Source organism: Stegostoma tigrinum, chromosome 7 (assembly GCF_030684315.1).
Source record: "Stegostoma tigrinum isolate sSteTig4 chromosome 7, sSteTig4.hap1, whole genome shotgun sequence".
Lineage (NCBI taxonomy): Eukaryota > Metazoa > Chordata > Chondrichthyes > Orectolobiformes > Stegostomatidae > Stegostoma > Stegostoma tigrinum.
The window spans coordinates 80,174,138-80,191,192 of record NC_081360.1 but is presented as its reverse complement, the minus strand read 5'-3'; the positions used below and the strand labels follow the sequence as shown (position 1 = coordinate 80,191,192).

At 37.1% G+C, this 17,055-nt stretch overlaps 1 protein-coding gene across 12 annotated transcripts in view; it reads left to right on the top strand.

Moving 5' to 3' along the window:
* Positions 1-17,055, top strand: part of gtdc1 (glycosyltransferase-like domain containing 1) — a 417,621-nt gene that overhangs the window by 313,752 nt on the left and 86,814 nt on the right. For all 12 annotated transcript variants that reach the window (XM_059647446.1, XM_059647444.1, XM_048534511.2 and 9 more), the window contains 2 exons: positions 552-622; positions 3,623-3,714. In XM_059647446.1, the coding sequence (XP_059503429.1) occupies positions 552-622; positions 3,623-3,714 (163 nt within the window). The remainder of the gene's footprint in view (positions 1-551; positions 623-3,622; positions 3,715-17,055) is intronic.

Sequence of the window (17,055 nt, the reverse complement as noted above, 5' to 3'; positions counted from 1 at the left end):
TGATTTCAAAAGTATACGATTTATACTAGAGCACAACAAAATCTGTAATTTTGTGATAAATGTTTTATTTTGAAATTACTTTAGTGCAAACCATGACCACAGTCTCTATTTGAAAGGACTCCTGTTTTCTCGGTTGGCTTGTCTGTACCAAAATAGCCAAATTATTACTGAGGAACAATTGGTTTGCTACCAACAGCTGACCACTTCCCTGTAAACAAAAAAAAGCTTAGGGTTTTATTTTAGGTCATGTACTGCAACCCAATCAATATCCAAGTAAGGTGCAGATATCTTAGAAACTTTAGAATAGTGTCAAATCAGACCAGGAAAGTGACGATAATATAATTGTGCTAAGAATTGTGCACTGTAAGGTAGTTAGTTATGTTAATAAGGGAGTACCGATCACTTTATATATTACTGGATTTTTTAGACTTGGACGCATATGGTATTCCTTATGCTACGTAATTTTATGAGTATATTTTTTGCATTATTGCTGATATTATCACACCTATTCTAATTTTTACATTAACTTATTGAATGTTTTTATTTGTTAGGCTGGAAGCAGTTCACTGTGGTTGCTACCCATTATGCCCTAAAGCCTTAGTTTATCCAGAGATCTTTCCAGGTAATTTTTTTGTGTTAACAAATATTATTGACGAGCTTGGAAGATGCAATTATTCTGTCAAGGTTGTGTCATACCTCGATTGCTGGAACACTATGATCAAACAGTTCTTCATTTCCCCCTCCTCTCCCCTCCATCCCGCCCCACCCCTTGACCTCACAGCAATGTAATCTTCTGGGAGAGGCAACAAAGCAAAGAGGATAAACTGGAGCCATCTACAACAAAAACTTGCATTTATATAGTACTGGTAGCCCACTAAACTATAATAGAAGCAACTCTCAAGGGCAGATATCTAATGAATTTGACACCAAGCTATATAAAACAATAGGACTACCATCAAGCTTGTATAAAGAGGTAGGTTTTAAGGAATTATATGAAGCAGGAGAAACCGGGGAGAAAGATGACAATTGTAAGTTAATTGCTGGGCTAAGTACAAGACAGCTGATAGCAACACCATCAGTGATGATATGACTAAAATCAGAAATGCGCAAGAGACCTGGAACAAAGTTTCAAGAACTTTGAGAGTTGCAATCGTAGTGAGGTTACAGGTAGAAAATTAAGAAGCCAAAGATTTGGAATCAAGGAATTTTTAGAAAAATTGAAATATTAGTGGCCTGGGAAGCAATGTAAGCCAAGACATGCATGAATATGTAACAGGAAAAAAGCCTTGAAAATTGTCTTCAATTCCTTCTAGTAATCATAACTAATTTAACAAATAATATGGATCATGTGTTACCTATGAAGGCATTTATCTTTTCAATGATGTAACCTCTGTCCCAATCAAATCCCAGGCCCCCTGAAGGTATGCAGAGTCATCATCAAAAGATTTTAAATAGAAAATGTAACTGTAAAGTATGTTTTACAGAACTTAGGCAAATGTATTGAATTTACATAGAAAAACTGTTAGTAACAAATGCGAAAAGAATGTGAAGCATGCATAAAAGTTGGAAAACTTGGAACTTGAATCCTGGTTTTATGAAGTAAATATTATGAACTAAATTAAGCCAATAAACGGCTAACAAAAAAAGCCAAGTTTAACATAGAAATTGTTCCTTTCAATGGGATAACTGTTCGTTGGGACAGCGCTTAGGACCGAAAGAATCTTCCAGTTCTTTGTCACACATCCTTGGTTTATGTAATCAACAAATCGTAGAATCCCTACAGTGTGTCAACAGGCCCATCAGCCCAACAAGTCGGCATGGATCATTGGAGCATTCCACCCAGACTCATCTCCCTATAACCCATCTAATCTACACATCCCTGAGCACTATGGGCAATTAAGCATCGCCAGTCCACCTACCCTCCACATCTTTGGATTGTGGGAGGAAACCAGAGCACCCAGAGGAAACCCACGCAGACATGAGGAGATGTGCAAACTCCACAGAGACAGTCGCTTGAGGATAGAATTGAACCCGCGTCCCTGGTGCTGTGAGGCAGCAGTGCTAACCACTGAGCCACCTTGCCACTCAGCATCAGTACCTACCAATAATTCAGTTCCAAAATATAATATTTTTAAAACTTTCTTATACGTAATTACCACATTAAATAATCTCCTCCTCAAAATGTAATAGAAATGTTTGACCTAAAAAATTAAAGGATCATTTGGAATTGCATTGGATCTGCGGCAAAGAAAAGGCCCTTTCAGCTCAATAGTTTGTGTTATTGTTTATCCTTCACAAAAGCCCTAACCCTACTCATGTCATCTTTGCACATCCATCTATTCCCTTTTGTGCCATACCTGATAATATATGCCATTTTCCTACTCTTCACGTTATAGCAAATTCCACATTCTAACATCCTATGGTTAAGAAGCTTGGATTAATTAAATACTTGATTGGATTTTTAAAACTTTTTATTGAATTTATGTTTTACAAAGAGTTTTATTATGTATTAGAATATTTGTTATAACAGTTATTTGCATTGTAGATAACTCAAATCCCACGTTCCTTTGTACAATAGGTTTCTCTTAGAAAAATCCACCATTTTATCAGTTGACTATGTAACACTAGAGTCTTTTACCTAGCTTCTACAAGCAAATCGGTGCGGGCTTTACTGCACTGCCACACTGCCAATTGTGCACTCCAGTCTCCACCACAAAACATTTATTCCTTTAAGCACCAAGTTTAAAGTCAGCTTGAATTCTGAACCACAACTGGAAACTATGGTCAGACTTCAGGCCAAGATATGCATTTCTTTTCCCCTCAGGATATTGATCTGTCTGGCATTTTAAGGTGTCAGTGAGTTGAAATCTATTTTGAAGATGTCTGTTTAATAAGGCCTGCCCAATCAACACAGTGCAGACACCTATGTTGCTATTTGAAGACATGGTCCATAAATTTTCAGACCTGCTCCTGCTCCTGCTCCACCAGCATTATGTTGTTGGTAGTTAAATAATCACAATTAAGCAAGAACAGTTCCAGGGAATTGCTTACCCTTGATTTTGACTCACCATTTGGTGTGGTGAGGTGTACTTCTATTCACATTAAGATGTTCTAGTTTTTATTTGAGTCATTATCAGTGTGAAGTACCAATTAAACCTGTACTATTTGTTGTACAAAGTTTCATTTCCAGCAGGAGTGTGGGTTCTCATCAAAGGGTTAGCATTGGAAAATGAATTGTATCCAGCTTCACTTTCCCTCCAAGCCACATACATTCTGACTTTGAAATATAACACTGTTCCATCATTATTGCTGGGTCAGTATCTTTCAATGCCTCCCGTAAAAGCACCATGGATTGCATTGGTTTAAGAAGGCAGCTTTTCACTGCCTTCTTGAGGACAATTAGCAATCATCAGTAAATGCTGACCTTCCCAGTGGCACCCATGTGTTTGAACAAACATATTGTGTTTTTCTAACAACCATCCTAGTGGACCCAATAACACGGCTATGTTCTATTTGCATTGGATCTCCACAGAGAGCTAAACATAGTTTAATCAATAAAGTGTTTGTTACATACATCCTTTGACAATTGTTTCACAAAAACTTATAATTGATTTAATTACAGAGGTGTACCTCTATTCTACGCCTCAACAGCTATTTAAGAGGCTTCAGAATTTCTGCAAAAGACCTTATCTTGCAAGAAGGAATGCTATTAAGGTAATTTATTTAATTAATTAACTGGGGGGAGAAAAATACCTGGTCAACTGCTTGTTCTTCAACAAGTTTCATTCACAAGCTAATGCCCATGACATTACATGGCAAAGTACTGAATTGATAGAACATCTGAGATTTTCCTTCTTTCTTGATTTTGTAATCACATAATTAAAACTCAGCCAAGCATTTACAACACTAGACAAAAACTGCTATTCTTCAAAATAGTTGTGTTTACTTTGAATTGTTAATTGAATTCCAAAAAAGAAATCGGCTCAAAATTTAGAGAAAGGAGTGTTAGATTCTATGCTTTCCGTTTATTTAGATTAGGATGAGCAGGAAAACCAACACTTCTGGTGCTGCATGAACAGGAATTGGCTGGTTCTCCTGACCTGCATTGCTGACAATAAATATTGAGACAATGGACTGTATTTGAAATGATTTGAACTTGCATGGTGTGTGAAATGAAAACCCAATTTGTCTTTCATAATAGTTTTCAAATCCATTAAACATTTCAACTTTTTTTTTAAAAATGGTTGTGAATGCATCCTCAGAAACTGCTGGAAAAGCTCAGCAGGCCCAGCAGCATCTGTGGAGAGAAATCAGAGTTAATATTTTGGGTCAAGTGACCCTTCCTCAGAACAGACCTGCTGAGCTTTTCAAACAATTTCTGCTTTTGTTTCTGATGTACAGTATCTGCGGTTCTTTTGTTTTTTATTGTGAATACATCCATCTTGTTTCAACTGTTCAGCTAAGCTAAGACTAATCCATTAATGGACAAACTTCATGTCAATGACTAGCAGATAGAAGAGGTTTCTAATAGATTTCATTGTTGTGACATTTTGAAAATTGGGTTCAGTTAAAAATATTTTATCTTGGGCAAGCCCAGTGGTGAATATGAAGAGGTTTGAAAGGTATCCCTTGAATTCATTCCTTCTCACTTTTTTGTTTGAAATGTCTGTGTTTTATATAAGTAATGGTCTTTTTCAGATTTTTTTTAACATGTTAATGTATAGGTGGTGTCATTAAAGGGGACTTTCGTTGCAGCACAGCTTACAGGGAGCATTGTGTGTCTGGAAAATTCAGAAAAATACTTTTTATAGTAATATTAATGTCAATAATGATTTGCTCTCGAAAATAATAGGTTAGTCGCAGTTGGAACTGTATTCTCATCACCAAAACTAAATTCTGAGAAGGACCTGTAGAAATCTTGAGTACTGTACAATATTCAGCGAAAATTAATATATTAAATCCCTGGTGCATATTTTGCAAATGTAAACTTTTTTTTCCTCCTAAAGTTATGATATCTAGCTAGGTAAGCAAGGAGCAAACAAGCTAAAAAGAAAAACTTCATTCAGCTGGTAGATACAAGTTTTCATATGATGATATAGAAAGTCTTCATATTCTACAATTGTTGACATGCTTTTGGGATTACAATTCTATTAGAATTATTTTGATGAGGCATGTGATGCTGTGAATGCATGTAGTGGAATATAGTTATAGGCAGTCAACTAATATTGGATTAAACAGATGCTTACAGGCAATAAGACAGACCTTTCAAGGATTACCTAACTTATGCCTACAACTTTATTCAGCTATCAACTGAGGATAATTGTGAATTTATAGTATTGTATTTGTTCCTATGTAGAGACAGCTGTATCACTGCATGCATTACTTCCAGTATTCTGTAGAATCATATGGGATTTTCATGTGATGTGGGCATTCTTGACAAGGCTGGGAAGACCAGCTGAACACAGATTTTCATCACGTATTCATGTTGCTTTTCAGGTTAATAAAAAAAATGAAAATATATGTGATAAAAGCTATATTATTTGGTCAGAGTTTATTTTCCATGGTTCCAAAACAATGCAACAGCTTATAAAACAGTAATTACTACAGCAAGAAATTGAGGAAATCAGCTCCGATGCTGAAAAAAACCTCAAAAGAGGAGCAGCTCTTACAGCCACAATTTTCTCCCAACCTTGAACTGACTAGCTTGTTAGGCCATTTCAGAGAGTTGTTAAGAGGCACATGACTGTGGATCTGCAATCACAGCTAGGGCAGACTAGATGGGGACTGCAGATTTATTTTCCTAAAGGACATTAGCAAACCAGATTTATTTTTATGACAATCAATAGTTTAGTGACCATGAGAGCAGCTTTTGGGTCCGTATTTTATTAATCTAATTTAGTGATGTGGAAGAGAGTTCTTTGTTCCTGTACAATGCTAGTCCATTGATATGACGACCAAAATTAAATTCTAAAAAGAACCTGTGGCTAAAATCAAACTGTAACCTGAAAAGTCAAAGAAATTAGAAACTTAATTGTGCGAATTGAGGTGTTTTCCTGAATATAATTTCACATTTTATTAACTAAGACAGCAGTATTCATTTACTGATAGCTTTTCTTTACTAAACTAGTTCACCATCATTCCAATTTCAGTAGTTATTTAAATGAAACTTTACCTTTTTTTAAAAAAGACCCATTAGTTTAATTCTGCAAAATGGTAAACCTCTGTCAATTAGGTTAAAAACGTGCAAAACAAAAACTCAATTTAACACACAATTTCAAAGTCATTATCTCTCAATGTCTATTAACTTGGCAATAGTTCAAATGCCAGCTCATAATACTTCAGAATGCTGAGTGCACAGTTCTTCTGTTCCTCATCATTCCTGCACACTGCATTCTGCACATTCTTCTGGTTAGACCTAAGCTTTAAAAGGAAACTGTTGCCAACTCTCCAGCTGCATCCAGTATTTGAAATTTTTCTAATTCAAAATATATGCTGTTAGATTTTTGCATTTGTTACTTCCCAAATGATTGATTGAAGTCAATTGTCTGTTACAATGTTTCCAAGAATAGTTGCCTCTTTCAAAACCTCTTTCAAACAGATCGTTTTAGACTGTGTTAAATTCTTATGGTGAAATGTATAATGTGAATGACAAGAAAGTTGATTGACATTTTGAATGTACAGTATTTATTGTAGTCTAGAAACACTTCTAAGCAGTTAGTGACTACAGGTTAAACGTACAGGGATTGGGTGTTGCATTGGGTTAGCACATTGTTTCTTCGTCTTTGGAACCTAGATTTGATTCACATCCAGATTGATTGGATGGAAATCCTTTGATATGATTTCTATGTAAATTTAGTTTATGCAGTTTCATACAAATCTCTGTGAACATTAGTTAATACAGAAACTACAAAAAGTTTGACATTAATAAAGCAAAGTATCACACTGCTGGGTCATTACAGAGAGGATAGTTGGTATCATGTTCTGTTTACATTTGATATCACTAATTAACAGTGGTGACTATTTTATATATCATAGGAAACTCACTGTCTAGATTCACACTAGAGGAATAGCCACATGAGATTTAGGAAAGAAGTAACAGTGTGAGTTGAAAAGAAAATAAACTGACATGTTGCAAACTGTGGTAGAGATATATCTCCTAAAATTCCACCTGGGCTTTTAGGTCATTTATTTGGACTGCCAATTTTCCAATGTTTCTCAATTGCTGATAAAAACGGGGAAATATTTAAAACTTATAACCCTATAAAGTCATCATCTGCTAAGTACACATTTTCATCATGTGTTCATATTGCTTTTCAGGCAGGAATGGTTAATTTGAAAGAAAGGAATATAAACATGACAATAACTATAATTAGTTGGTCAGACTTTTTTTCCCCCCTTCCTTTGTAGTTCCAAAACAATGGAATAGCTTATAAAACAGTAATTGCCGTGCCAAGAAATCAAGGAAATCAGCTCTAGCGCTAAAAACATACTCAAAAATGGAGCATCTCTTACAGGCACAATTTTCTCCTGACTTCCATCTTGGATTATCCAGAATTCTTCTGGTTGCTCTACAAGGTTAGATCACAGGGAATACAGGGAGAACTAGTGATTTGGATGCAAGATTGGCTCATAGGTAAGAGACAGAGGGTAGTGGTGGAGAGCTGCTTTTCAGACTGGAGGTCTGTGGTGTGCTGCAAGGATCACTGCTGGGTCTGCTGCTTTTGTCATTGATATAAATGATTTGGATGTGAATAAAGGAAGTATGGTTGGTAAGTTTGCAGCTGAACCCAAAATTGATGGTGTAGGGGACAGTGAAGTAGGTTACCTCAGAATACAGTGGAACCTTGATCAGATGGGCCAATGGGCCAAGGAGTGGCAGGTGGAGTTTAATCTAGATAAACGTGAGGTGTTACATTTTGGTAGAACAAATCAGGACAGGATTTACATACTTAATGGTAAGGTCCTGGGGAGTGTCACCAAACAAAGAGACTTAGGGGTGCAGGTTCATTGTTCCTTGAAAGTGGAGTCACAGGTAGACAGGGTAGCAAAGAAGGTGTTCGGTATTGCTTACCTGTATTGCTTAGTGCATTGAGCATAGGAGTTGGGAGGTCATGCTGCAGCTGTACAAGCCATTGATGAGGCCACTTTTGGAATACTACATTCAATTCCGGTCTCGGGTAGTAGGAACTGCAAATGCTGGAGAATCTGAGATAACAAGGTATAGAGATGGATGAACACAGCAGGCCAAGTAGATTCAGAGGAGCAGGAAAGCTGATGTTTCAAACTAAGAAGGGTCTAGACACGAAACGTCAGCTTTCCTGCTCCTCTGATGCTGCTTGGCCTGCTGTGTTCATCCAGCTCTACACCTTGTTATCTTCAATTCTGGTCTCCCTGCTTTAGCAAAAATGTTGTGTAACTAGAAAGGGTTCAAAAAAGATTTCCAAGGATGTTGCCAGGGTTGGAGGGTTTGAGCTATGGGGAGAAGCTGAATGGGCTGGTGCTGTTTTCCCTGGAGCACTGGAGACTGAGAGATAACCTTATAGAAATTTATAAAATCATGAGGGGCAAGGACAGGGTGAAAAGCCAAGGCCCTTTTCTCAGGGTTAGGGGAATCTAAAACTGGAGGGCATAGGTTTAAGGTTAGAGGGGAAAGACTGAAAAGGGACCTAACAGGCAACCATTTCACTCAGAAGGTGGTGCATGTATGGAGTGAACTGCCAGAGGAATAGTGGTGGCGGATACAATTACAATTAAGAGGCATCTGGATGGGTACATGAATAGGAAGAATTTGAAGGAATATGGGTCAAATGCTGGCAAATTGGACCGATTAATTAAATATATGTGGTCACATGGACGAGTTGAACTGAAGGGTCTGTTTCTGTGCTATACATCTCTATGACTGGGAATCATGTGTTGCCCAGTGCATTCCCTATAATAGGTAGTGCAAATGGTTGCTGACATGCAGAAAGTCATTTTGGTACACTTGTAGTATTTTTCAAACATTTATTATTCTTATAAATATCATCATGTATGGAAAACTAAAATCATGTCTAAATCCATTCAAAGTAGTATCCTTGAGTTAAAGGTACTTTTCAAACCAGCATCACAGAATAGAAAGATTTTGAAATCTGTGTGCTGAATAGTTAGGGAAACTTGATCTACTTGTACTTCTGGATTTGTTCCTCATTCAGGAGGCAGAATTTCAACTTTCTGACCTGCCTGCAACAGAGGATACAAGTAATAAGTTGGAAACCTGCAATATCACAAAGCAAAATTTGTGGTAGCTCTGAATAACCCAACTGTGCTGTTAACATCCAACATCTAGAGGACTGTGGAGGCTCAGTTGCTGAGTATATTCAAGGCAGATATCCATAAATTTCTGGAGACAAATGACATCAAGAGGTGAGGGACAGTGAAATTGAGATAAATGTTCAGCCACGATGTAATGGCCTTCCCCTGTTCCTATGTTTGTCCAGGTTTTCTTGACCAAACACTGTGACTGTTGAAGTCTTGGGATTTAAAGGAACCCTGACAAAATATTGACTGGATAGTTTCGACAATAGCCAGCAGAAAGACGACAACGCCATACTCAAAGAGTTTCAACCTAGAAAACTACCCTCTTTTCCATCCTTCAGTTCTCATAAACAACCCTACAAGTCATGCTGTGGGGCTAAAACAGCATGAAACGGTGTTTTCAGAGAGAGTAGGAAGAAGAATGACTCTGAGAGAAGCAACTCCTCCTCATCTCTGTCTTAAATGGGTAACCCCTTATTCTGAGGTTATACTCTCTGGCCCTTGACTCTCCCATAAAGCAGAATCAATCTTTGAGTATCTACCCTGTTAAGCCACTGAAGAATCTTATATTTTTCAACATGGTTGCATTGCACTCTTCTAAATGCTAATGAGTACAGTTCCAAGCTAGTTAATGTTTCCTCATAAGAAAATGTCTGCATTCCTGGGAGCAACTGAGTGAACTTTCTCTGTCTCTTTCCAATGCCTGTACATCTCCCCTTAAATAAGGGAACCAAAACGATTTACAGGATTCAAGATGCAATTTAACTAGTGCCTTGCAAGACTTAGTTGTCATATTTATTCCGTTCCATTTGAAGTAAAGGCTAACATGCCATTTGTCTTCCCTATTGCCTGCAGAATTTGTATGCTCGATTTTTTTTGTGATTTATGCACACTAACATTTCTGAAAACCCCTAACTCTCTGAGTTGCAGCTTTCTGCAATCTTTCTCCACTTCATAGTAGACCAGAGATCCTCAATAACACCCATGTAATGATAAAAGTGTTGTAGCCAGGATGGGGTTACTGGGAACATAAAAATAAAACAAAGAACTGTGGATGCTGGGATTCTGAAGAAACAAGCAGAAATTAGTGGAGAAACTCAGCAGATTGACAGCATCTGCGGAGCAAAAAAAAAGAGTTGATTTTTCTCAGTCCAGTGGATTATTTTTAGAACTGGAAAAGAAAATGTTTCTTGTTAAAATGTCGAATGAACCAAAGAATGAAGTGGAACGGGGATGGGGGTTGGTGGGGGCGGGGCGCTGAGTTGGTTGTGTTGCAACTGCTTTGAGATAGCTTGATGCAGAGAGATGTCAAGACTGTGCATGTGGCGATACATGGCACTGAGTGTGGATCTCGGGAATGTGGCCGGAACTGCTGTCTGAGGAATATTATTCATAATCAAGATACCTGTGCTGTTGGTTAGATTTGAAACGCAAAGGATAACACTTCAGTTGGTATCCATGTAGGGTAAGTCAGAGCTGGTGACAGTGACTGAAGAATGAGATGTGGCTGTGGAAGCAAGTTTTGGCCAATACCTCATCAAACACCGGGAGGGAAATTGAAAATAGTGATGGTGAACCACAGGGAATATTTTAATCCTGACAGAGAGAGGAGCAGAAATTCTTCAAGATTGGCATACCTGAAAGAAATATGGCAAGAATTAAACACTTAAATGAAACAAGTAACTACAAATGCTGGAGCTTTGAAACAAAAACCGAAATTGCTCGTAAAATTCAGCAGGTCTGACAGAAAGAAAACACCTTTTGCGTTGCAGGATCTATTGACACTTCTCACTGTTTTCTCTCCACAGAAGGTGGCAGACCTGATTTTCTCCTGTGACTTCTGTTTTTCTTTGTTACTGTGATCATATTCCGACCACTCATCAAGGCAGTCTGTCCAAATCTGCATATGTTTGTATCACACAATAGAGCCTCCCTGAACTCTTATACTGCCCTTGGTACTCCTGGAAATACTGGGTGGTTAAAGCTGTGAAGAGTTCAACTTAGAAAAAATTCATCTTATTTTCATGGTATTCTTGATAGAATATCAGCAGTAATCTGGTATTTTCCTTATGCATACTCATAAGGGAGCTACACTGCAATAGCCTCAAACAAAGTCTCTAATCTGAGTGGTATCTTTGAAATCTTCTTTCTGTTTGGTAGTTATCAGCAATTCTTGATCTGTTTCAATCAAGTATGATAGTGTTGTGCAGCTGGGTAGAATACTTGCGAATTGCAAGGCATTGTATTAGAATTTGGTGTTTGTAAAATACTGGGGGGAAAGCTATGTATGGTCCCTTAAAAAGATGATGTGCTTTTTATATGCTTAGACATTTAAACAAAACATCTGTGTGCAGCAACTTGTGGGTTTGCAGGTGCACAGCGATCACACAGTTTGCAGGCTAAGCAGCAGTTATGTTTTGTTATCAAGACAACAAGATTTGATTTTAGCTAATCAATTTGAATCAGGTACTTAGATCCCAAAATCCAATTAAATTTAAATCTAATGGTTTTGATAACATGGGACCAATCTTATTGTAAGAAATTGATATGTCATCAAGGATGTAAAAGAAGAGGGCAGTTGAAAAATGAGTAGAAATAACTGTCATCCACCAAAGTTAACAGCTCTCTGCTCAAGAGAGAATCACTAAGCAGTCTTCTCTAAGTTCTAGAGAAAGCATCATCTAAGTCTAAGTACCTATGACACAACTAATTAATATTCCTGACAGAAGAATTTGATGGAGAAGGCATTCCTGACAATGTTTGACGAAGAAGGCACAGAGCATTCAGGAAGCCATGTAATCTGCCTGTCATTTCGGGAGACTAAAGTTTTTTTCTTTCATTATTTTATATGGTTGAGACTTGCATTTATTGGAACAGCATGCCATTAGAATCTTGTTTTATTCAGAAATAGTAGTTAGAAGGGGATTTGTCAGTGTGTCAATAGTTTGGGTAATTTGTTCACTGTTAGAGTTAGATAAATAAATTGTTACTTGTTGATTGTCAAGTGAGCATCAGGGATTTCTTGTATTTAACCACTGGAAATTGTTGTAAAAAACAAATTACACCCTTTCTGACATTCCTTTCTAACAGATTATAGAGTGAGGCACTAGGCTGTAGGTGTTTCGGTTTTTGTTATTAGGGGAAGGGGGGTCAACTTCTGCTTTATAACAATAGGCCTAGGACACAGAAAATTTCTCTCAAGCCTAAGCGCTTCTTTCTATGTAACTTCATATCATTGCTCAGTTTTAGTAAAAATCCTTGAAGAGTAATAAACAGGCCATCTAATCCCATAATTCAGAACCTAAAAGAAGATTGCAACCACACTTAAAGAAGACTGCCTCCAGTGATATGAGCACTTCTTGATTGGGTCAAATGATTGTTGTTGATGCTCAGCCCACACCTTACTTCAAAAGTTGTCTTGGAGGTTCATTCACATGGGCTAAATGGGAATAAGAATTTTACCCACTTGGTTCATCATACCCGCATATCCATGGAACGTTTTATTATGTTAAAGGCTTTGTATGATTACAAGCTCTGAATGAATGAAAATAAAAATGGGCATGGCCATTCAGAACATATCTTACAGTGAATAAAATTGCCCAATATCTAGTACTTCTCCTTATTAAATTCTCAATTTTTGGTCAGAGAGCGCAGAAAGATTGTGAAGGAATTAGCATTGCCACAATGTAGTGGTAGGATCTCTGCCACTCGATTTGATTTGCTTGAACTTAACCATGGCGTACCTGCCAAGAGGTTACTTCTCTTCATACACAAAAGCAAAAAAAATTCCATTCCCCTGTATTGACAGAAAAGATTCACAATGTTTATTGCCATCAAAGTATTTACTGAAGTTGAAGTTCTGGTAAGTATTGGAAGCCAAAGGGCAAGAATAGAAGAATTATTGACTATAATTCTCTGTTTGTAAGAGCTAAAGTTTTTTTTTAACCTTGCCATTGAAGTTAGTGAACTTGATGATGTAATGATGTCCTTGGGCTTTGAGCATTATTATTTATAAATCGGTCAATATTTTAACACTGTCACTCTCAAATGTTCACATTTGTGTACCGTTAGACTTTGAAACACTGAATAGTATGAAATGTTATTAAAGGACTGATACTTAAACTGTAGCCAAAGGGTAAAATAAATACTGACTGACATTTGCTAGATAGAAATGTTTAAGTGTTGTCCCTTGGAGTTTAAGTAACTTGTGCATGCAATAATACATCCTGAATGACCTTTACAGCCCTTCTGGCAATATTTGAAACTCCCATTGAAAGCTGAGCTTCATCTCTTCCTCACCATCTTGTTTTTCCCCTTCGATATATTTCCCCCTTTCTTCTGACTAAGTATTTTTCCTTGTTTATTCCTGTGAATTACCCAAAGGTTTCTAATTTGGTCAAATTTTGCCTGCTTAGAATCCATATCTATTTTTCAAAGCAACATTTGGCTCATTGAAATTACACTGAAAAGTTTGCTTTCTATCTTATTTTCTCTCTTCTGAGATCCCTCTGCATTTGGTACTACTAAGGATTCTGCCATTTGCTGTACACTTCCCTCCTGCAATAGATCTTCCAAAATGTATTACCTCACATTTGTCTGAATTAAACTCCAAATGCCATTTCTCCACTCAAGTCTCCAGTCTATATTCTTCTTTGTCCTCTGCCAATCCTCCTCACTATCTGCAGCTCCCCCAATCTTTGTGTTGTCTGCAAACTTACTAATCAGACCACTTCAAATCATTTATGTGTACTATAAAAAAACAGGGGTCCCAGCACTGATCCCTGCCGAACACTATTGATCACAGATCTCCAGTTGGAAAAACACCCTTCCACAGCTACTCACTGTCCTCTACAGGTAAGCCAGTTCTGTATTCATTTTATTGATTTACCACAGATCCTTTGTGATACACCTTTTGTATCAGCCTGCCTTGTTAAAGTCCATACAGACAACATCTCCCTCCCTCCCCTCATCAATCATCATTTACTGTCATTGCTGAGAGTAAACTGTTTATAGCAATGTGAACAAAAATACATCAAACTTTTGGTTCAATCTTAGTATTTGTATGCTTTCTCCTTTATGAAATAACTCTGGCAATAATTAAGTTCTGATTTTAACTCTCGCAGGGAAGTGGTTAGGCAGGTTTTAGCAGGACAAGGAGCCTTGTAAGTTTCAGACTTAGTCATTTTAACTGCTGGACCTTGTTAGCTGGTTACAGCGGAGGAGTGCAATTTTGGGGATTAGTTGACCATCACCAAATACCAAAGAAATTGTCCCTGATGTGCAAAATCAATCACCAACTCAGAAGGGTCACTGGGCCCAGAATGTTAACTCTGTTTTATCTCCACAGATGCTGCCAAACTTGCTGTGTTGTTCCAGAAATTTCTGTTTTTGTTTCTGATTTCCAGCGTGCGCAGTTCATTGTTTTTCTTTTGTTTACCATTGCCACTTTTACTGTAATTAAGAAGAATCTTGTGTTTAAAGCATTGTGAAGTTAGGACCCTTACTTACAGGCTCATTAACCATTAGCATAAGTAGTCACTTTATGTGGTAGGCATTAGTGAAAGGAATAGCTTTTAAAATATTGGTATTGTTTGAACTTTAATTTACCCCACATGAAATGTGCTGTAAACACCATTTGAAAGAATCACAGATTTTGCTATTCAGTGAAAACTGTTGCTTTATTTTTAAATTTTTATGAATTTCCATTCCTAGATCAGCTAAGTAGAAGACAGAGACTGCAAACAGCATGCTCAGGCACTTTCTGAAATGTTAGTCTTACCCGTCCTTTGTTCACTTTGCTCAGTTGACTGGATAGCTGCTTTGCAATGCAGTGCGATGCTAACAGCTGGTTTCAATTCTAAAACTGGCTGAAGTTACCATGAAGGACTTGTCCTACTTTATCTCTACCTTTGTCTGAGGCAAGATAACCCTCAGATTAAATGCCCACCAATTGGCTCTTTCTAATGGTGCCATAGGACAGTGGTGACTTTACTTTTACTTTAGCAATAGCTGCAGAAAGACGCTCAATGGATTTTAATAGTTAACTTTTAATTCTATTCTAATTTGCCCATATAACGTCGTAAGTTTGATTTTGGACTTATAACATCAGTTAATAAGGCAATAATGGTGACCAGAACTTTAAAATGCCATATAAATTTGTTGAATTTCACATATGGGTGTGGGTTTCTATGACTGTATTTGTCATAGTAAATCTGAATTGTTAGAATTGAAGGGGACGTGATAGCCTAGTGGTATTATTGCTAGACTATTAATCCAGAGATCCAGGTCATGTTTTGGGGAAGTGGAATGATGGCAGAAGGTGGAATTTGATTTCAAAAAAAATCTGGAATTAAGAATGTAATGATGACCATTGTCGACAACATCCTGTTCACTAATGCCCTTTCAGGTAGGAAATTGTCACCCTTATCTGGTCTGGCCGACATGTAACTGCAGACCCTCAAAAATGAGGTTGACTTTTAAATACTATCTGGGCAATTAGAGATGGGCAATAAATGCTGGCCCAGCCAGTGATGACCACATCCTGTGGGTGAATTTTTGTAAAAATTCTATCCATTATTGTTTGAAAAAGTGTAATGCTGAAGAATGATGCAAGAAATGTTTCAATTAAGCATCACGTTGACATCAAGATAGATCACATGATTAGAGGTTTACATCAGGATTTGAAAATTGGTTTCCTGTCATAAACACCAAATACATGCTGTTGATTGAGAAAATTGATTTTGGTGAATCTGGTGATTTTGCTGATCAGAAAAAAGCTTGAAGGTTTTGATGTATGCTTCCCAGTGATTGGGAATAAATTGATTGGATTATATAAAAATATAAAATCAAAATCCTTATTATATTATTTCATATTTAGCCATTTGCACAGCTGTAAAAAATTCAGGTGAATGCCTGGTAAATTGTGATACAAACAAGAAAATAATCGCTTCAGAATTAATTTGACTGTTTTTGTTTTGCTCAGGAATATATGGTGAGTAACAGGATTTTAATTAGTAGCCTGATCTTGAAACATTGGATTAAAATTTGAGCTGTTTATGAACTTCTTCCACATTTTACAATCCATTAAGCTCTTGAACAAATTTCTGCTTTTTATTTTTGTATGTGATGCAGTCCTCCATTTTTTTCTGAATCGAAGCATTTATTTTGGAGCTTATATCTGCCATTACCACAGGCAGATTTTTTTTCTAAGATTATGGCCACAATGGCTCAACATCATGTGACAGGAAGAACATAGCTTTACAAGATTATACCGCTGACAAGGGAATTCCACTGGGAAATAATATTTGTGGTTCATTTGAAAGATAGGAAGAAAGTTTTAGTGAGAAATATTGGGCTGCCTTTCATGAGGTTATGTCTTTCCGTTATATGCAGCATATTGGATAGTGGATGGCTAGCAGTCCATTACAAGGCAGCAGTTCAGTCGGGTGAATCTCAAAACATCATGAGCCATATGATTGAAATATTGTCTTCAACTAATTGCTGCTTATTATTTGTTATTTGTGATTGGTTTTGTTTCGGTTAAGCTTTGACTATTCTTTATACCTGTATGGAGTAGTGATAGTACAGACTATGATACAAATGGAAGGTTAACGGAGATGGCAAAATAGTGAGAAAACTACAGATTTCACATTGATGCTATTCAGACATAATAATGTATTATTCTGAGTTGAAAATTAAGTAAAACTAAGAAGCAGTATCTTACCCCTTCTCCTAAAAGAACAATGTTTTTACCACATCTAA